The sequence below is a fragment of the Gracilinanus agilis genome, chromosome 4, assembly GCF_016433145.1.
Source record: "Gracilinanus agilis isolate LMUSP501 chromosome 4, AgileGrace, whole genome shotgun sequence".
Lineage (NCBI taxonomy): Eukaryota > Metazoa > Chordata > Mammalia > Didelphimorphia > Didelphidae > Gracilinanus > Gracilinanus agilis.
In genome coordinates, this window is record NC_058133.1 from 362,199,699 (window position 1) to 362,222,855 (window position 23,157).

The window sequence follows — 23,157 nt, forward strand, 5'->3', positions numbered from 1 at the left end:
ATGCTCAAAGGGCTATAAAAGAATGCCTGCCCTTTGATCCAGCCATAGCATTGTTGGGTTTGTACCCCAAAGAGATCATAGATAAACAGACTTGTATGAAAATATTTATAGCTGCGCTTTTTGTGGTGGCAAAGAACTGGAAAACGAGGGTATGTCCTTCAATTGGGGAATGGCTGAACAAATTGTGGTATATGCTGGTGATGGAATACTATTGTGCTAAAAGGAATAATAAACTGGAGGAGTTCCAGGTGAACTGGAAAGACCTCCAGGAACTGATGCAGAGAGAAAGGAGCAGAGCCAGAAGAACATTGTACACAGAGACTGATACACTGTGGTAAAATCAAATGTAATGGACTTCTGTACTAGCAGCAATGCAATGACCCAGGACAATTCTGAGGGATTTATGGTAAAGAAAACTACCCACATTCAGAGGAAGAACAGCAGGAGAGGAAACACAGAAGAAAATCAACTGCTTGAATACATGGGTTGATGAGGACATGATTGGGGATGTAGACTCCAAACTACCACACCAATGCAACTATCAACAATTTGGAAATAGGTCTTGATCAATGACACATGTTAAAACCAGTGGAAATGCATATTGGCCAGGGGAGGGGGGGGATGTCGCGGGGTGAAGGGGAAAGTAAGAGCATAATCATGTAACCATGTTAACTTTTCTAAAATATAAATATTAATAAATGTTTAAAAAAAAAGAGCTGAAATAAATATTTTGGCGCAAATAAAAAAAAACAAAAAACAAAAAAACCCTCCTATCTTCTGTCTTAGAATGAATACTCTATATTGTTCCAAGGCAGAAGAGTAGTAAGGGCTAAGCAATGGAGCTAAAGTGACTCGCCCAGGATCACACAATTAGAAGTGACTGAGGCCACATTTGAACCTAGAATCTCCTGGCTCTAGGCCTGACTCTCAATCCATTGAGTCATCTAGTTGCCCCTAGCCTTAATTTTAAAAAGAGGAAACTTAGTATTAGCAAGTTAAGTCTGAAGTAATAGTAAAAGAACAATAGGTTGATTCCCAATTCTGCCAATTCTTGATGTGGTACTCTTTCAGCTGTATTATACAAGCTTCTTTAGGCTAACCTTGTCTAAATATAAAACAACTCATTCACCCAAAACACTGATCACATGAAATCTCAAAGTTGGAATATAGAATGCTTATTGCAGTATTAAATTACTTACTGAAAATTGGAGACTGACTCAGTCTTTGGGACAGGGGCTGGAAAGTCTGACTTGTTTCCATGAGGTTCAGAATTGCTTCTTCATTAATAAGTGCTTCTTCCTCCTTAAGAATATTCCTTCTTAAGTATTCTTAAGATAAAGACAAGGACAACATTTAGTTATATCCTCTAAAGTATAAACTTTTAGAATTTTTCTAAATCATCTGGCAAACATTTAAACAAATTTTATCTTGTAAAAACTTAAAATTATGCTGCTGCAAAAAGTTAAAGTTGAGGTAAATCATTCTTGTTTATATGGTAAATTTTTATTTATGATTTCTAACAATAAAACATATAGTCTCACAAAAGTACTTAAGTTCTTGAGGTTTTGAACTCAAGATTTCAAAGTGCCATTTAACTTATCACTGTTATCCCATTTTAATGAGGGCCTGGGGTACATTAAAGTTCAGGCAGATATAGGACAAAAGAATCATGTCATCTTATATTCTAGCAAAGGGGCAAATGTAGCACATAATGAGAGAAGAAAGAGACTGCTGATGGCAAATGACAAAAAGGATTAATAGTGGTCATATCCAGGCTACTTAAAAATGTGCATACTTTTAAAAAACCCAAATAAACCACTACCTGTCTTAGAATCAATACTAAGATTCAAGGCTGAAAAGCAGTAAGGGTTAGGTAACTGGGGTTAAAATGACTTGGCCAATGTCATACAGCTTGGCAGTGCCCAAAGCAAGATTTGAACTCAAGACTGCATGTCTCAGGCCTGGCTCCCTATCTACTGAGCCACCTAGTGGCCCCAAATTGTCCTCTCCATCTACCCTACCAAAATGAAACAATTTCTAAAGCTAAACACTAAGAAATGTTTCTCAACATTTAAAAACAAATAATTTAACAAAAGAGATCACATGATTACTCTACTGAAGACAGTACAATTCAAGGTGATCTTATTAAAAAGCTCACCTTTGCTTAGTTCCTTTTCTTGATGGACTTCTACCACATTGGCTGGTGAACAGGGAACAGCTTCAGTAGACAGAACTTCAGAATGTAAAGTTAACTCAGCAGAGAACTCCTGGGATCCATTACTATAGTCCACAGATCCTGATAATGTTCTGCTTAATTAAAACACATCCTTTAAAACTAACTAGATTACTCAGGGAGAAAGGTTAGTTCAATGAACTGTAATAAATGACTACTTACACAGAGAAGTCATTCTGCTTAAGAACTTCCTGAAGTCTCTTCTGAAACATTTTTTCACTCTCTGTTGCTGGAACACATCTACGATCTTTAAATTTTAAAAGTGCATTCAAAAAAGGAAGAGATTTTTTTTTTTAGACAAGTAATAAATGAATAAAATATTTTGAAGCAACACTAAGCTTGTTTCCTCAAGGAACTTTTAAAAGTGATAGGAACTTACCAACTTTTGTGAAACACCTTTATCTAAAAGCTGTTCTCTTATAATGTCAAATAAAATTAAAATGGTTACCCATGTTATGATGTTGGGCACTTGAAGTCAGTTCAAGATTAAATTCCATAATTATAACCTGCATTTAGAGTAGAAAAAAACATTTCCCTTAACCTATCAATTTGTTATGTTCCCAAATGCAATGGGGGAACTCTAATTTACTTATTTCCTTGGCAAACAACAACATTATTATTTTTAAATTTACACAAGAGGCATTCAAATATTATAGCAATAATTTAAGTGTCTTAAATATTAAAATAAACATTAGTATAGCTATTTTTTAACTTCAAAATTTTCTGAGAGCTACAAGTAATAATCTGAGTGAAAAACTACCTCAAAATACCAACAAAATCAATTTTGGGACAATACTTAATGGCTAGGTTTTCAAAGCTTAGTGAATTATAACCAGTTCTTCCAAAAATGTGTTTCACAGTTTACATTTGGGAAGACAAGAGGATCAGAATATACTAGTGAGTGAGGAAAAAGCTTGGATTGCAGTAAGAAAAGAGAACAAAGTTAAAATGGAGTCTAAAGGAGTAGAAATAGTAATCACTCTAAACCCAAATGGGAAATAACTAAGATTCTCGAGATTCTGTAAAAGTAAAGAAATATTGAAAATGGGCCATCAGTAGAGGGGAAAATTCATATGATAACTGAAAAGAAATTTGTGAAATTCATTCAGATAAAAGCAATACTAACAACTGACACATATAGAATTTAAAGGTTGCAATTAAGTGCATTAAGCACAACTATCCCATGAGATAACAGTATGGATATTACCTTCCCTATTTTTCTATAGATTGAGGCTATGAGAGGCTGAGCGACTTGCCCAGGGCCACAAGACTCCTAAGTATCTTGGGTGCTGAATGGACCCAGGTTTCCTGACTCCATGTTCTATGTTTTTCCCACTATGTCATATTGCTTCTGTATGGGGAGTTAACAGTTCAGACTATATGTATGTATTAAGTCTTTTCTTAAAACATTCTGTAAAAAAGTAAGTAGAAATGTGCTATTAGTTTATACCTTGTGATTCAGGGTGGCTAATTTGAGAGGATTCATTTCTGTTTCTTCGGCGTTGCTTTTCATCTTCCCATATGGCTTGTAAACCAGGGTTTCCACCAATTTGAGCTACAAGTTAAAACAAATATTTCAAAGTAAAGTAGTGAAAAACTTCTTTTAATAATTGACATTTTATTGCTCTTTCCCCTGCCCAACAACTTAATCTTGGATTACTTACTTTGTGTACTATAAGAAACTTGCAAATAGTTTCCAGAAACAAGCCTACAAGATGTCCTTAGCCCATTCTGTATTTGACAATGTTTCTCCTTTATATTCTTGATTATTCTTGCTTCTTGTCCTGCTCCCCAAATCACTAGCCTAAGAAAACTCAAACATTTAACTGGACAAAAAATACTTAAGAATCCTCCACAGATTTTAATGAAAGCTGAACAAAGGAATGAAAAGGAAAAGCAGAATAAAGAGCATTAAACTTCCTTTAGGTCCACTACCTGATTGTCTGTATTCATATTGGTTTTCTGACTACACACAATGTAAAGTAGCCATTTGTTCAATAACAAATGAATGACTAGCTACCAGATAAATAAGAGAAACAAGAATTAAAATCTCCTTGAGTATTTTTTAATAATGAATTTTTCTAGCGCTCTTTACTGGATCTAAAACTAACCAATGAAACTACCCAATTTTTTAACAATTTCTTAATTCAGCCATGCAATTCAAATCTTATTTCAATGTGTCATTATGGTACACAATTAACCCTAGGTTTTTCTCTATTTGGCACTTACTTGCCCGTTACAACTTGCCTCTAACCTAATCAGGGTCCAACCTGATTATATACTGCTCTGCTTTATGCTCTCAAAGGTTCAAAAATAAATGCTTGCTTACTTTTCCTTACCCATGACACTCCATCTCCCATCTCTGAGCTTTTATTGAGTTTGTTTCCCATGCCTATAATGTATTTCCCTTTCACTTAAATGTCTTAGAATTCCTTATTTTCACATGTTCCCCAAATTACTTGTATTTATGTATTCATTTTTCATACATATATGTTGTCATTACTCTTGTATGTGCATGTTGTCTCCTCTGAAAGAATGTACACCTCTTAAAGGCCAAAGACTCTTTTTTTTTTTTTTGATCTTCATATTTCCTAAAACTAATACAGTGTCTGGCACATAATAAGATGCTTGATAAATATCTGATACTTGACTGTGTTGTTCCTTACAGGTTACACTAGTGGAAAAATCATTTTTATACCAAAAGGGAAAAGTTTCAAGCTTGTAATGGGCTGTATCATATTATCTGAGAATCAACCTAAGTTCAGCAAAAGTCAACATCAGAAGGCCAGGAATGAGAGAATACATTTTTTGCTACAGTAACTTAATAGAGATGTTTTTCAAAGATATTAAAGAGTTGCTATCTATACTAGTAGAAGTCTCCACACCAATTAAAATATGGATTCTATAAAAAATTTTTTCAAATATTAGGTCATTAGTTCTAGCTTTTTAGAAATGGTATGAAATAAAAACATACACACATACATACCTTCAATCTCTAGCCGATTTAAGATATCAGCAGCTACTGCATCCACTTCTAATTCACAGGTACTTTGTGGTTCAACGCCTTCCAGAATTAAAGAGCTATAATGAAATGAAATTACAATAGAATATAATTAGAGTATGTTTTCTATTAAATTTTTACAATGTAAAATATTTTTATTCACATTTGGAGTGACTATCAGAAAATCATATTTAGAAAAATTATTATATTACTATGTTATGCCACTTATTCTAGATATATGGAGCCAAGCAATCTGAGAACATTTCACCTACAAGACTTGGTAAGAAATATGAGAAAACTTTTCAAAAGAGATGTTAAAAAAGCAAAGAACATCAAATTTGGAAGTAAATTTGTTAGAGTACTGCTACTGGGGGAAGAGCAAAGAAAGGATGGCAATACTCACCTTCTTCCCTATCCACAATCACTGTCATGAACTAATGTTTACTTTAAAAATGTGAATAAAATACAACATGGAAAAAAAGCATACTGAATGCTACACAAAGGAGTCAGAAACCATGATAAGCAACAAAATCAAAACATTGTAGATTTATGAAAATTATACTACACCACTTGGCATAAGAGTATTTCTTTTAGTATTCGGAGATGAAAAAATTAGATAAGTTGCTATTTGGCTGTGAACTGAGATCTTCATAAATCTCAATTGTCAAACACTAACACAAGTACAAAAAGGTATAGTCTATAAACTTGGCATTTTCATGGATAAGTATCCTAAATATATTAAATGACTTGGATATACAGTCAGAAGTATAAGTGATTTCACAAGCATTTATTCAATCATTATCTCAAGAAAGGTATATTAGTAAAATCTCATTTTCAGATGGCCACCTTAAAAGAAATCAATTTGAAGGGACAGAATACTATCTTTGAGTCTAATTGTTGATGATGAAAGGAAAAACTAGTCAACAAATTAGGGTAGCCTATTCCCCTAATTCTTTTTGAAAATGTACATGAAAGCTTGAGCTCCATCATTAACCAGAGAAAAGCAGAAAGGATCTCAGTTTAACAACTCATTTGAAACAGGGTAACTTTAACAAACTGCTTAGTAACTCCTTAGTAACATACATGATTTTGATAATGTTTATATTTCAATAAAACACCATGTCAATAAATTGCCAATCACTTTAAAAACAGAATTTTAACAGTCAACTTACAAAAAAATACAGAATGAATGTTGATAATGACTATTTATTAGGATAAACAATTTTACTTAGGGGAGTGGTGAAAGATATTCAGAACACTTTCTTTCTCCAAACCACTAACAGTGAAAAAAAGGGTTCTTTAATGGAAACATTTTTTGTTCAGGGTAGGTAATTTTAAGCCTATGAGTTCATTTAACAGATACTAGCTGAGACTTTTACAACTAGAAGGACATATTTATAGTTTCTTTACTTTTAAAATATTTGCTAACCTTGGTATTTCATCCTCTTCCCAACGAAACAGAGTACCAGTAAGGGAATTTCCTGGTAACTGATCTTTGTAACATCCAATTCCATGTAATGTATCACCTATGTGTAGAAAGGTAAAAGAGATAAAACTTTCTTGTTATTTGTATAATTCTTTAAGTTAAAATTCAGTTTCTCATCACCTCTATGACAAGCTCTAAAATTATTTATGTATTACAAATAGAGTTTACAATGTTTCTAAACCAAAAAGGAAAGGGAGGATTCACAATATAGGTCTCTGGGAGAATAAATGTGCTATGTGGTAGGTACAACTTATATAATCATATTTTGAAAAATATCTAAAATGTATAATTGTGGTATCTAATAGAAATTACTAAGAACTTTATATCTGAGGTTTAACTAAGATTTTTATAGAAACTGTAGAGCAGATCAAATTCAAAAAAGTTTAGCACTCGCTCATTCCCCAATTTGAAAGAGAATATACACAATGGATTCCATATGTAGGTGCAGTGAGTGGAAACCTCTAGTGAATGCAGAGACAATCTGACCTGTGGCTGAAGAGGGGATGTATGTTTGCCTACAAGTTCTAGTTTAAGGAAGTAGGATATGGGGTCATGCTTCAGAAACTGCTTCTGAAGATTTACCACCTACCAGGAGGTTTTCTTTCTGAAGATGAACTCTTTGTATTCAGGGAAGACTGATTAGGGAAAGGAAGAATATTTGACGGAAGAATTTATACAATAAATCCACAATTTCCTTTTATAACTCAATACCTACCATACAATTTTTATCATTCACAATTAAACTTCTTCAATGATTTAACAATACTTAACTGCTTCACATTATTCACTGAGTCTTTAACTCCCTACAATGTGCTTATTCTTTTAATTATTAAAATTCATTAATAATATTTTTAAATGATGGGCAGTCTGATGTTATGGTAAGGGAACAGAGTTCAAAATCCAGTCTCTGATACATGCTGACTACATAAACCTGGGCAAAACACTAAAACTTTCATTGTCCAAATGAATTCTCATTCTCATTCATTCTCTCTCTCTCTCTCTCTCTCTCTCTCTCTCTCTCTCTCTCTCTTTCTCTCTCTCCTCCCCCCAACCAAACCCTCCCTTTTTTTCAATCATCAAAAATTTTCCCTTCTATTCCCCTTGAAAGACAAAAGAAAATCTTTTAAACAAGTAAACATTATGAAGCAAAACATGTTCTTATACTGTTTATGTTAAAAAATGTGTATTATTCTACTCATTAGTCCATCATCACCTGTGAGTTGGAAGGTAGGTTAACATAGCTCATCATCAGTCTTCTGGAATCATGGTTAATTATTGTGTTGATCAGAGTTCTAATGTCTTTCGAATTAGTGATTTACGATGTTGTTTTTATAGGATAAATTTTCCTTAAAGTGCTACTTATTTCACTCTGTATCAGTTCTATAATTTGCTTTCAGTGTTTAAGCCAACATTCACTCAAGTTGGCTCTCTCAAGTTACCTATGATTTCTTTTAAGGCTTTAGAGTCCATAGCTTTTCCATTGCTAATTCTTCTTGAGAATTAGGAATAAGCATTAATGATCAGACTATATTCAAGAAAATTTTCCTTAGCTTCTGGGGCACTCTACTCTCTTAGAGGTCTCCTTTGATGGCATTTCTTCTGTGGGAATATCCTATCAAGTCCTTCCTCTTTTGTCCCTCTGCATTTATATTTCCTTCCTTGAGAAGCTGATTCATTCTCATGCTTCAACTATCATCTCTGTAAATAATTCTCAAATTAAATTTCTCACAATAGTTTTACCATAAGCTTTCCAGATCCATATATTTAATTGCTTATATGATATCTTCAATTGGAAATCCAATTAACATCTGAGTACCATGCCCCAAACTAAATTCTTCATTAAAAAAATTTTTAAAGGAAATTTTATCTTATCATCTACATTTCCCAGCATATACCTCCTTGTATCCTTTGTCAAAGAACAATGTCTTATAAGAGAGTATTAAAAAAGGGAGTTGAATAAAATTAACCAACATATTGAAATTCTGAAAATGTATCTATCCACAGTCCATTACCTCTGCAAAAATGTGGTGAGAAGTGCTTTCTGATTGCTTAAGGCCAATTTTGATCATTAAAATTTTGCAGCATTATTTTTATTATTTTGTCTTCAGTCATTTTATTTATATTATTTTGGTCACTATGTTTGTTGTTTTTTGGGTTCTGCTTTCTTAACTTTCAATGGCACAAACATTCTCATGATCCACTAGACATTGTACCTTAAAGTATTATTTTTACTTTAACTCCTTTCATTTCTCTCTCAAGTCAACCAACTTACTGAATGAACTGTGTTAGATACTATGGGCTACACAAAAATCATTAAGAAATTCAGTTCCTCTATGCCCAAAGGGCTTTAAAAGACGGTCTGCCTTTTGATCCAGCCATACCACTGCTGGGTTTGTACCCCAAAGAGATAATAGGGAAAAATATGTGTACAAAATATAGCCACACTCTTTGTGGTAGCAAAAAATTGGAAAATGAGGGGATGCCCTTTGATTGGGAAATGGCTAAACAAATTGTGGTATCTGTTGGTGATGAAATACTGTTGTGCTCAAAGGAATAATGAACTGGAGGAATTCCATGTGAACTGGAAAGACCTCCAGGAAGTGATGCAGAATGAAAGGAGCAGATCCAGGAGAACCTTATACACAGAGATAGATACATTGTGGTACAAATGAATATAATGGACTTCTGTACTAGCAGTAATGAAATGATTCAAGACAATTCTGAGGGACTTATGAGAAAGAACGCTATCCACATCCAGAGAAAGAACTATGGGAGCAGAAACACAGAAGAAAAACAACTGCTTGATCACATGGTTTGATAGGGATATGATTGAGGATGTAGACTCTAAGCAATTACCCTAGTGCAAATATCAATAATATGGAAATAAGTCTTGATCAGTGACACATGTAAAACCCAGTGGAACTGTGCCTTGGTGGGAGGGGGGGTGGAAGGAGGGAAGGGAAAGAACATGAATCATGTAACCATGGAAGAATTTTCTTAATCAATAAAAAATTAAAATTAAATTTAAAAAAATTCGGTTCCTTTATAATGAGCTTAGCCACATTTAAAAGAAAACATAACTAAACATCCCCAAAACAAAACAAAAAAAAAACTTATTTCAAAATTTTGTGGAAGTAATGCACACAACACCTAATCCTATTCTTAAATTTTACCATAAGAGCAGAGACCAATATTACCATAAGTGCTGCTAAACCTCTGTTAAAAAAAAATCTAATCCAATAACATATTTTGTCTATTACACTATAATCAGAACTACAAAAAAAATGTAGGAAATGAAAAGTAACATTTCAGAAAGACATATAAAGGAATATGAAAATATAATTTAGGTGATAACTATAGGATTGTAGCAGTAAGCCAGCACACCTCCCCCCTCCCAAATATTTTATCTTCTGCCTAAGAATTGATACTGAGCATCAATTTTACATGGCAGAAGAGCAATAAGGGATTGGCAGGTAGGGTTAAGTGATGTGCCCAGGGTCACACAGCTAAGAAGTGTCTAAGGACAGATTTGGACCCAGGACCTCCAATTTCCAGGCCTGGCACTGTATCTACTGAGCTACCTAGCTGCCCCTGAGCCAGCACTTTGACAAATAACTAAGCAGTAATCCATTTGACTCAGCAGGTACGCTACTGTTGAACATTGGTACATATCTTTGATATTTTAGGACATATGCTAACTATATATAATATGTATACAACGAGTTAGAAATTTTATATTGGATAACTATAATATTTTTAGTGAAGTAGAAGTTGAAAATATCTTTTTTTTTGAAGTAGAAGTTGAAAATATCTTCAAAATTTAGCGAAGTAGAAGTGAAAGTTGGGATAGGGGAGGTAGAATTTGGGCAACTGAAGAGGGGAATAGATCTGAAATGGCCAAAAGAGAGAATGGGAATAGATAAAGAGGAATGAATGGACTGTTAATTAGGTATAAAAGAAGGCTCAAGTTAAAAAGCATAATTTGTACTGGGACAATTTTATATGTTATGTCTCTTTAATTCAACTTAATTTAGTTTGATTCAACTGAAAAATATTTATTAGGCATCTACTTTATTTTGGGGATAAAAGGATGAAAACAAAATTCTCCTTGTCCTCAAGGACCTTACCTTTTATTGGAGAGAGAAACAATGTGCACACAGATAAATAAATACAAAACATAGAAAATAAATATAAATAAATTTAAGTGGGGAAGCGGTCCAAAAGGAGGAATCCAGAAAATGACATTTGAGCTGGTCCCTTTCCTATTTTTGCAGGTCTATTATATATTTCATTCAAAATCCAAAAAGGATAAGAACCACAGTGATTTTTACTGTGTATACTTTGGGGACTGTTACTTAAATATAATACCTGTTGAATTACCACAAAGCAGAAAAACTAGCATAGAAACACACATTTCAGTTTTACTAAGCTATTTCCAAAGTCGTCCTACTGCTATGAAGAAAACTGTTTTGGAGAACTACAAAAGTTTAAAAACTTTACAAACAGACATAATCTAAATTTAGGAAATGAATCTTACTTTTTCTTTTCACTTTTCGGAACCTGACTGCAGCCAGGTTAATTAAATTCATTCCATATAGATTGTAATCAATGAAAAGTTGGAGGAGGTAGGGAATATGCGCTTCATGAGGCTGGTAAAATTTATTCATTATGGCTCCACTTTGCAAAAGTTCACATATCCTAAAGAGAAAAAAAGTATAAATTTATAGGATAAGATCACAAAAGTTATAGATTCAGAGAGAGAAGAAATTTTAGTAATTATCTCATAAAATTCTCTTATTTTATAGATGAGGTAATTGAAACCAAGGGATTTGCTCAAGGTCCTACATTCAATAAAGAGCAAAATTAGGATTCAAACCTAAGTCCTATTTCCAAATTCATTGCTCTTTTCACTGTACCATGCTTCTTCCTCATCAAACAATATCAGAGTTGGAAGGTATCTCAGAAATCATACTGTTTCTGTTCAGTCCATACCTGAATAAAAATCCCAAGGAACTCTCACCTGTTTTAGCAATGGAGCAATTATGCAAATTAAGAAAATAACTATAGCACGTTGGCAATCACGTTTTACCATTTTTATTTAATCAAAAGTGAAATCTTATTAAACAAAATAACTGACATTCTTTATTTGAAAGAAAACAATCATTCTCAGTTTTTACAAAATTTAATGGGCATTTTATGTATGAGATTGAAGTAGAAAAAATATTATGTATGAGAGTGAAATAGAAAGCATGAAAGAATGACAAAAGCACTCAGACGACATTATTCACTGTATTCAGCAAAAGATTTTGCTCTAGAAGAATCTGAAACTGTTGTTTAGCTTAGTTAACTCAAAAAGTGTTTCCTTCCTTAATTTAAGAATTTGCAAAACCCTTAAAAATGAAACTTGTATTTAGAAATAACACAAAAACCAGAGCTAACAAAAAAGGAAATGATCCAATCAGAAGACTTATGAACCAACCTTAAAAAGACTACTATTACCTCTCCTGTCTCGAAGTAATTTAATTTGAATGGATTTGTTTGGGAAAAAAAAAATTCGAGCCCTCAAAATTAAGCAGAAGATATACATAAAATCACTTAGCTTCAGAAGTTATTTATAAGAAATGAAATGTTATATGGTACTTTTTTACATTGTACTTATTTCAGTGAAATTAAAGAAAAAATTTGTTCTGTAAACCGCTTTTGTAGGTCAAAAGAATACCTATCCCTCCCCTCTCCACACTCCATTTCCAGTGTTTCCTGAGAAGGGAGAAATAAAAAATCTTTACCAGGATTAAAAGGAAAAAAAAAAACCTTCTACTTATATTTTAAAAATATTGTTTTTTGAGTTAGACATCAAGTGGAATCAAAGAGTTAAATTACAAATTCATGCCAGGAAAGAAAATATGGTCAAAAGGGTTATTATAAACATAAACTAGTTCAGAGTCAATCTGGAGGACTTCATTTTAAGAAGGACCTAAAGATCTCCCAGAAAACTTGAGCTTATAGTTTGAAGTTTCAGAAATGGTGAATATCTACTACAGTTGTGATAATTAGATTAAGTCTACACTGCCCACCTTTAGATTTAGTCACCAAAGGTGAGAGCACCTCCAAATTCTGGGAGGTCCTAACCCACATGTGCAAGAGTGAGTGACGAACTGACCAGCCCCCCCCCCCCCCCCCCCCCCCGAGTTCTATGTGAAGCACCTATTGTGATTGGACATGCAAATTAGGAGGGAGGTGCAGAAAATGATGCATAAGTGACCCCTTTAAAAGGAGAAGGTCCTCAGTCAGCTAAGAATTTCTGGTGAAGAGCATGGCTGATAAAGGAGCTCTTCTGGTCTGTGGAGGAGTGCTAGCCTGAATGCTGAGACCTTGGTGAGACTACCTTAAATATCTTCTTTTGAATTCCACATGATGAGTTTAAAGACTGAATCTTCCTGAATTTCTCTTAAGAAACTTCTTTTAAGAGACTCTGTGAATGAATTTTTGCTTCATTCACCTGAGGGCCACCTCTGGCCCTCTGACTCTTGGCTGCGGATTAGATCTACCTGGATTAATTAGAGGATCGTAGTAAATTACCCACTGAGTTAGATTCTTATTTCCTTATTTCCTCTCTGTCTTCTTAATTATAAATAAATTTCCATATAAGTCAATTTTGACTTGAGATTATTCTTAATTGAGGATTGATAATAGTTCAATCCTCTGGCAACCATTTTTTAATATACTGAACCAAAAATCCCTCCTTTCCCCACCTTACAGTGAAAAGACTTTGCAATGAGTATAGGCTAAAGAGCAAAAATTACTTTTACGAGGCTTGTGCTTATTCACTCTAAGTTAATTCCTAGGCTGGTCCCTTGGACTTACTTTGAGAAACATAAGGAATAAAGGTTAGGAAAGTTCATTCTAGGATTTAAGAAAAAGAAGTGAAGGGAATACTTGGAACAAACAACAAAAAAAAGTAGTTCTAGTAATTAATCCTTATACTTGAAATTCTTTCCATTGTTTAAAGCATAAGATTATTGGAAGTCCTTGAAAAGTGTTGTGTGCTCTCCATTAGACTGTGAACTGTTTGAGACAAGAGCCTGTTTTTTGTCTTTTTTTAATATCTGAAGTACTGATTAAAGTACTTGGCACATAGTAGGAACTTCATAAATGCTAGCTGACTGATTACTATAGACATAAGATATGCAATAAATATACTGATATGTAAATTTACTGTTATATCTTTCACTAAGCATGACAAAGTATATGGTCTTTTTGCATCTTATTATTATTAAAATTATTAAGATGCAACTTGGCATTGTGGATAGCATTGGACTTGGCATCAATCAGTTAATAAACATTTCTTGAGCACCTACCATGTGCCAGGCACTGTGCCACACACTTGGAATAAAAAAAAAAGGTTTTTGTAAAAGACAGCCACTATTCTCAAGACAATCTAATGGGAGAAACAGCATGCAAACAACTATGTACAAACAAGCTATATACAGGATAAATAGGGGGAAAAAATCAACAGAAGGAAGGCATTAGAATTAAAGGGACATAGGAAAAGTTTTTTGAAGATGGGATTTTATCTAGGACTTAATAGAAGCCAGGGAAACCAGGGGGAAGAGATGAGAAGGGAAAATATTTTAAGTATGATGAAAAGCCATGGAAAATGCCTGGAATTTAAAGATGGAATGTCTTGAAACAGCAAAAATACCAATGTGATTGGATTGCAGAATACATAGTACCTGGGAGTATATCAAAGCAAGGTATAAAAAGATTGGAAAGGCAGGTGGAGGTCAGGTTGCAAAGGACTTTAAATGGTCTAAATCCTGCCTATGACACTAGTTATGTGACCATGGGTAACTCACTTAACTTTTTCTGAATGTCAAATTCTCTAAGATCATTAATTAAAAGTTGTAAGTAGACTGACATGTGATAGAATGGAAGAAGTTCCCACATCAACAAAACAAAAGTCCCTTGATATATTCATATTTTATTATTATTAAAAGTATTCAAATTCTAATTTCACTATTTCTTTACCTTTTCACCATTGCAGGATTATAAAGATAAATCTTCATAAAGTGTCTTTCCTTCTCATGATAACCATAAAAAGGCCTGAAATATAAGAAAACAGACATTTAAATTATTCTTATTATATAATTATGAAGAAATATGCATATCATACCAGGGGAGCTTTATTCTTTCCAAATTCCTTTCCTGACAGTATAATGGTCTTAATAAAGCCTTCCAGTTAAGGATGAAATTTGCCAAAAACACCAATATTTGTTACTATAGACCACATAGGTGGCAAAGTAAATTTAAAAAATTATTTTAGTATACTATATAACATGAATTATTAATGGTGCTGTGAATACATTAGTGTATTTCTACAGTGTATTTAATTTTATAAGAAAATCCATACAAGCTTCCAACCAACAAATTATTATAAAGAAATATTCAAATCTGGCTATCTGCCTGCTTTGTTCCTAGTTCTGTAATATAAAAAAAAGAGTATGGGGGAGGTAGATCCACTTATGGATCCCCTAAATACCCAGCCTGGACCTCAGGTTATTCTAACCTCCAGTTAGTGAGAGTGAAACAGAATCACTTTCTCTCACTGGGTCAGTTGTGAAAACGTCTTGGAGACAATTGATATATAAAATTAGTATCTCTTATTATAAGTGGGGATACAAACTGAGGATCAGAAAAAGGGGTCCCTAAATCTAAGAGATAAAACTATTCACCAAAAAACTCTCTATGTCCCTTGCAAGAGGGAGCTTTTGAGTCTTCCAGCTAACTTAATAGTTTCCTAGTATCTAGGTGTTCCCCAAAAGTTGACTAAGCTACCTATCTATGATCCTCAGTAAGTAGTTTGATATAGTCCAAAACCAAAACCTGTTAGGATTGCTTTCAAATGGATAAGTCCACCCCGGGCATCTGACCCCTGAGGTAAAAACTCAGAGCCAATGTGACAGGATTTTTAGATAAAACCCTTCTTGAAAGCACAGTAGGTATGATCAGATCCTTTTCTAGATATTCTCAGTCAGAGTACCTCCAAAGATGATATAGGGGTTTCTCCTTCTCCACAGATTGGGATAGCTAAGCTTTGACAAGTTGCCTTTCTTCCACCCTTCTGGACAGGAAGAACCCTATCTCCTCCTCCAGAAAATCACTGACTCATCCAGTTGTCACTTCCAAATTGTTCCTCCTCTGCCTTCTGCCTGCTAAAATCCTTTCCCTTGAGTTCTTAATATGTGTCTTAAAGACAGCTTTCCACTTCTCTTAAATCATATCCTATCTCTATCCTTTTCCCATTACAAAAAATAATAGGTGAATGAATTGATTGCATATAAAAACTGATTAGATACTCTGCTTTTGTTGTGCTTACAAAGTATCTTTAGTTTATATAAGTGAAGTGAAGCTCCCAAGTGAACTTCTCTTCAGGGCCAGGTGCTAGGATGCTAAGGAGACTCTTGTTATACAAAAAATAAACTATTTATTAAGAGTATAAGGATATAAAAGGATTTCTAACTCCACCCAAATAAAACTCCCTGGTTCCACAAGGAACCACTTCTCCTGTTTTTACAGACTACACTGATCCTTCCAGATCTGACACCCACATTTTCCCTATTCTACAATAAACTAACACTATTATCCTCATAAGAAGTATATAATTCTTAACTTTGTCTCCAAATTATAAAAATAACAAAGGCCAGCTGGCTGAGCCTCAGCAGACTCAGAGTCCAAACCAAAGACCAGGTCTTTCTTTGGCCTTCTCAGAGATAAAACAATTTAAGAAATATCAATAGACAGTCACTAGTGTTTCCCAAGTTGGAAAAGGAAAATCACTTAGCTCCTTCAGGTTTTTCCCTCCTTTCCTTCTACCTCAGACAGTGAGGAGAGAAAAGATGTCACCTCTTCCCAGCACTCCAAGAGCCACAGACACTCCCAGAGACTAACTGCCAGTACCTCAGAGCAACTGCCACAGAAAAACTGTGACCCCCCCCACACACACACACTGTCGACATTTGAAACTGACACTGTCTCAGTTCTGTTTCAAACTCCAATTCTTTCTCAAGCCAGCTTCTCCACTTCTTATCTCTAAAATAATGTAACAAGACTTAATTTCTAAAATCATTCTTATAGTTCTACTCCTTACTGTTTAGAATTTGTCTCTTTCTAGCCAGTATTCTTCTCACCAGGGGGTGTCTCTACCCTAGAGTCCTCTCTTCTGACTGATGAATCCCTGGTATGCACTTACGTTTCATGAAGTGTTCAGGCCACATTTCATTCCCAGTTCCACTCCTTACTCTTTGGATTTTACAGCATCCTCTCCAACAGCCTTTCCCCTTACCTTCTTCACTTCCCAGCTCTTCCTTACTTTCCAGCTCCCTTCTATGGGCTATCTTCTCCCATTAGAATGTAATAAGCTCCTTAAGGAAAGAGACTGTCATTTTTTTTCCTCTTATATTTATATTCCCAGAGCTCAGCACACAGTGTTTGGAATAAAGTTAAATGCTTGACAAACCTTAATCTAACTGTACTAGATGTGTACTTTTAGATGTGTTCTTGATCCAATGTCTTTCTGATGTGTCCAGGAAATTGCAATCTCAAAAATCTCTCTTTCAGGGGCAGCTGGGTAGCTCAGTGGATTGAAAGTCAGGCCTGGAGACTGGAAGTCCTAGGTTCAAGTCCGGCCTCAGACACTTCCCAGCTGTGTGACCCTGGGCAAGTCACTTGACCCCCATTGCCCAACCTTACCACTCTTCCACCTAGGAGCTAATACACAGAAATTAAGGATTTTAAAAAAAAGAATCTCCCTTTCTCTCCTAAATCTTTAACCTCTTTATCTACTGTTGTATTCCCTACTCCAATCACTCAATAGACATTTATGAATCTCATGAGAGTGAAATCGTGCCAACAAATTTATACATTTTTTGAAATATATATAAGATAAACATGGATAAGTCTAAGTCTCCACAATTATTCTAAAATCTTCACTAGACCCTACCAATATCTGTAAACTATCAACCTATAGTTTTCTTTTTTTTTTTATTAGACATTTATTAATATTCGTTTTTAATCTGTTTACATACTTTATGCCCCTACTTTCCCCTTCACCCCCTGCTCTCCCACCCTTATGGCCATGGCCAACGCACATTTCAACCTATAGTTTTCTTGCTCATAGTCAAAAATCCTACAAAGTGTTGTTTATTCCCTTCATTGCCTCCCCTTTCTCCTCAGCCTTTTATAATCAGGCTTCTGACTTTATTGCTGAAGTGAATTATCCTTGGTTATAAGTATTTTTTTACCTTGTGTTTTACTATAACATTTTATTTCAAGATTTTTTTCCTCTATTATAGTAGTTGTTGTATAATCTTATATAATTCTAACTGAATTTCCTTGGTACTTAATCTTTTTATTATTTTTTGGGTAATTTTTTCTACGATATGGAACCTTTATATTTTGGATGATTATTCTGGCGATTTTCATTTAAGATTTTGTTCAAGAACTGGTAGATTTTTTAAATTCTGATTTTCTTCTGGTTCTAAAAATATAGCAATTTTATATAAGTTCTTAAAAGTGACCAGGTATTTTATGAAGCTTTTAAGGAAGTACAATTAAAAGGACTTGTGTAATATACTGGACAAAGAGGAGTGAAAATGAGTGAGTAATTGAGGATGACTCCTAGGTTATGAGCCTGAGTAGCTGGGAGGATGGTGATACCCTCAACAGTAATAGTTAAGAAGAAAGAAGATTTGATGGGAAGGAGGTAAATGAATTCCGTTTTGTACCAGCTGAGAGTAAAATGTCTCCAGAACTTCTAGTTTAAGATGTTCAATACGCAGTCTGGGATGGAGACTGGAGGTCAGGAGAGAGGTTAGGACTGGATATGTATCTAGAAATAATTTGTATTGATTGACATGATAACTGAATCTGTGGGAGACTATGAATCTTCTAAGCAAAATAGTATAGAAAGAGAAGAGATCCCAGGTCAGAGCCGTGGGGGGATACCCATAGTTAGCAGGTGCAACTCAACAGAGCAAAAGAGACTGTATTAAGGAAAACAGGGTGATTAAAAGTGTCAAAGTCTGTAGAAAAATTGATTAATATAAGAACTGAGAAAGGGCCTTATATTTAGCAATGAAAAGATTAGTGGTAACTTTGAGAAGCACAATTTCAACTGAATTAGGAAATCTGAGTTCAGAACCCATACTGCAGAGTTAAAAAGAGAGTCAGAAGAAAAGATATATTAGTATCTATTATAAATGGCCTTCTGAAGAGTGGAACCATGAAAGGAAAGAAAGCTATAAAGCCATAGCTAGCATAGAAGCACCCAATAGGGTTTTTTGAGGATAGAGGGGAGATGTGTATATTTGTAAGCAGCAGGGAAGAAGCTAGTAGTTTGGAAGAGATTGAAGATTAGAGATCCTTGTGATTTCTTGTTGAAAAGTATTGTGGCCTTATTGAAAAGCTTTAAGTTCCTAGCAAATCTGAATTTAAGAGATTAACACTCTTCCTCTTTGGCCAGGAATGCAGTTGCCTGGTACAGCCAAGGCCAAAACCTTAGCAGGGGCAATTCAACCCTGAGAAAAATATTCCCTGACTTGGCTTTCTGATAAGAACCCAGTCAAAATTCAGCCTTGGCCTTGTTCTATTCTGAAGCCAATGAGACAGTTTGTGTTTTGATATGACATAATTTGTAATTTCTGCGCATCTGTGAAGTTTTGGGGGCGGGGGGCTTTCTTTTGTGTGAAGTAAGTCGAAATATATATAATAAACTCCATGCTCCTAGAGTCAGAGCTGGAATCATGAGCTAAAAGATCTTCCTGTCCCGTTATTTCCTTATCAACTAAACTGTCCTTATCAGATTATCAGAGATGATAAAATAGATCTCGAGATGAGATTATGCAATATAAACTTGAAATGGACCCAGCCATCATAATTTCATGATTTTCTCCAATTTCATTCAGTAGCATGTATGAGTGAAGGCAGCAGATTGCAAGAGCAATCCAAGTTTTGGACTTGACAGAGCAAGATTTCTGATAGGATCAGAATAGTGTAGAGTTGAAATGGTTCATCAAAGGTTCAAGATATGGAAAAGAAGAGTGTAGACAGTGCAAGGGTGATGGTTTAGAAAAGAACTGAAAGGTTGAAGTCACATTAGGTCAAAGAACAAGTCCCAAGGGGGTTGTAAAGTAGAGGGAAAGATAAAAAATTATGATCAGACAAGGTAATTTCAGAGTTTGAGCACACAGAAATGGAACACTTATAAGTGATTGCAAAATCAATGATATGACCAAGTCTTGTGCTGCTGAGACAAAATGGAGAATAGATCATGAGAAATTTGTAAGTTGAAGAGCAAAGAAATTAGGACTTTTGAGGGAGTACAAATATGTATATTGAAATCTGCTAGTCTGGAGACAGGAGTTGAGGAGGAGAGAAGGACTGTTAGCCAGGCACTGAAATCATGAAGAAGGAAGGAAAGAGTCCTGGAGGTTGGTAGATAATAACTACCAGAACTTCATTTGAATGACAAATATGGATTCAATAAATCTCAAAAGAGAGGTTACTGAATGATAGTGGCAGAGGGAGAGCATGTGAATAGAGAGAAAACAGGAATATTTGAACTCACCTGTCCTGACCAGTAAATTGGGAAGTATGAGTGAAGTGAAAAAGCAGGAAAGGATAGCCTGATATGCTTAGTCCTCATAATGGAGATGAGTTTCAGTAAATACAAGAACAGGAAAGGATTGAGAAGGGAAACATTAAGATGAAAAGTATATATTTTTTTAACTATATGGAGCAGCATATAGTTAACCCAAACATCCCACGATCTTGAATTGAGGGGATGAGAATAAGAGAGCAGGCAGTGGAGGATGGAGAATAGGGTTTCCATAATGACATTTTGAGAGTTTAGAAACACTGGGAGGGGAATGGTATGAAAGAGTCAGAGTATGCTAATAACTGAGGATGACTGACAAACCTTAAGTCTTCCCACATGATTACAAATAAATTATGTGCATGTCAATTATTTAAGTCAAGTCCATACAGTCACTTCAAGACTCTAAGTATATACTTTGGGTAAAAAGGAAAAAGAATCATAGGAACATAGCCTTAGACTTAAAAGGGTATTCTACAAATCTTTCCATACTCATCTTCACACCACTGAAACTTGGATTCCACCTATGATAGGTGAGCAGAGGTCTACAGGTTGGATAGGTGAGCTTTCTGTAAGGGACAGAATTCCATGACAATTCCTGGCTGTCTCCCTATCACAAGGTTCCCCTTTATAATCAATCACACATAGAGGCAAGCATCCTAGAAACTCTTTATGAGCTGTTTCCCCCTCCCTCATTAGAATATAAATTTCTTGAGGGCAAGGGCTGTCTAGCTGGATTGTTTTTATAGTCCTAGTGCTTAGCACATTACCAGGCACAAAGGGAATGTTTAATAAATGCTATGCCTTTCTACCTATCACTCCTAAATTGTATTTCAGAAAATATTTTTTGCTATCTTCCCCTGTGCCTAATTTACTTTGAAGTCACTGAGTATATATACTGTTCAAATCTGGAGGGTCTTAGTACTTAATAAAATTTCTTTTCATCTATTGCAGCAAAGGAAGGGTTACACAAGCTGACAATTATTTTCAAGATAGTCCTTGAAAACATTTATCATGATCAATGCCACACAAGATGAGCAAATGCCCCATGAAATGAAATTTCTTGGTGCCTTAGGATGGAAAATAAAACCAACTCCATCAACTCCTTTATTTACTTCTCCATGCCTGTGAGTCTTCATCCTTTTGCCTTCTGGTTTTGCATATAGAAAAAATGATTAGATTGGAGTATTTCAGTTCCTTTGATAGTAACACTGTTGCTTACCTTCCTAGCATGGTAAAATCTATTAGCATTTGTGCCCTGCTAGCAAAATCTTTGAGAACTTAGGTTCCCCTCCACTTCACAAAGAGGCAATAGTCACAATATTATTGGATCATGGGTTTTGAACTTACAGAGATCCTAGAGGTCATCAAGTCTAACTCTTCGATTTGTAGATGAGGAAACAGAGACCCAGAAGGACTAAATAATTTGCCAAGAGTCACAGACCTAGTACACATCTGAAGCAGTCTGAAATCCAGGTCTTTCAAATTTAATTACAGTCATGGAGGGGATAAATCATGTTCCTAAACAGGTATGACACAAGATAGAATGTGGTAGTAACATCTGTGCTCTCACTCCCTAATGCCTATCTGCTTCTGCCCTCTCCTTTCAATTACTCTGGAATTTGTTATATCATTAACAAATTTCCCTTTAGTCTTCTCACAACCTATCTCTTTAAAACAACTGAAAATTTGATTTTTTTTAGAAGATGTGATTTTTCACCACCCTAATGAATTCACCACCACTCTAATGAAAATTTCTTCTCTTATATACCTACAAAACACTAAGTACTAAGAACTGTTAATATTAAAAATGATAAAGGCTGCCATAAATATATAAATTAGTATTTTAATTAAAGCCATGTTGATAGATAAAATCATTAGACCACGCGCTTGTAAGCATTCAAAACTGCCGCCTCCATACTGCCTCCTAGCCAAGCCCTACTCGCCAAAGAAGAGAGCACTCCCTCCTAACCCACGAGATTTAAGCGCTCCCCTGCGTCAAGACGTCGGAAACGGAAACCAGTTGGACCATGTTGGATCAAGGGAAATGTAGTTTTGATACATTTCCCTTGTCCATAGAAATATATACATTTTTAGATGGTTTTTTTCCAATTTCCTTTTTACAGAACAGATATACTTTTTTTTTTTAATCCTTACCTTCCATCTTGGAATCAATATTGGTTCCAAGGCAGAAGAGTGGTAAAGGCTAGGCAATGGGGGTTAAGTAACTTGCCCAGGGTCACACAGCTGAGAAGTGAATGAGGCCATATTTGAACCCAGGACCTCCCATCTCTGGACCTGGCTCTCAATCCACTGAGCCACTCAGCTGCTCCATACTTCTTTCTTCTTAATACCATTTTTATACCCTTCTTTTGCCACCATCCCAAAGCAGAATCATTCTTTCAGGTTTATTTTACCCGTTAATAACACACTGCCTAGATCTTTGTTGCAAGGCATCTACCAGCCTTCAAGCATTCTGCCTCATTGCTTAAGGAATTCAAAATCTGGCTCAGACCTCTCTTCTTTCTCTCTACTTATCTGCTTCTTCTCTCTAAATTTTCCATGACAGTTATACATGACAAATAAGGGGCCATTCCACCTATTTGCTAGTTTAAAATTTTTTTTTAATTTTTTAAACAAAGTTTTTTATTATATTTTAAAATATAAACACTCTTAGCTGGTAGACATACAAAAACAAAAGGTGTGCTAGATTTGGCCCCACCCCCCACCATCTTAGATAACTTATGACAGTGTTACCTTCTTTATCTTGAATTCTAAAATTCCTC

General features: G+C 34.9%; 1 protein-coding gene across 1 annotated transcript in view; it reads right to left on the reverse strand.

The window, feature by feature from the left end:
* The window catches only part of REV3L (REV3 like, DNA directed polymerase zeta catalytic subunit), a 274,157-nt gene that overhangs the window by 134,530 nt on the left and 116,470 nt on the right, over positions 1–23,157 (reverse strand). The window contains exons 3-10 of the mRNA XM_044676720.1: positions 14,749–14,823; positions 11,258–11,418; positions 6,664–6,760; positions 5,220–5,314; positions 3,684–3,788; positions 2,396–2,480; positions 2,155–2,307; positions 1,200–1,315 (exon numbers count right to left, since the gene is read on the reverse strand). Of these exons, the coding sequence (XP_044532655.1) occupies positions 1,200–1,315; positions 2,155–2,307; positions 2,396–2,480; positions 3,684–3,788; positions 5,220–5,314; positions 6,664–6,760; positions 11,258–11,418; positions 14,749–14,823 (887 nt within the window). The remainder of the gene's footprint in view (positions 1–1,199; positions 1,316–2,154; positions 2,308–2,395; positions 2,481–3,683; positions 3,789–5,219; positions 5,315–6,663; positions 6,761–11,257; positions 11,419–14,748; positions 14,824–23,157) is intronic.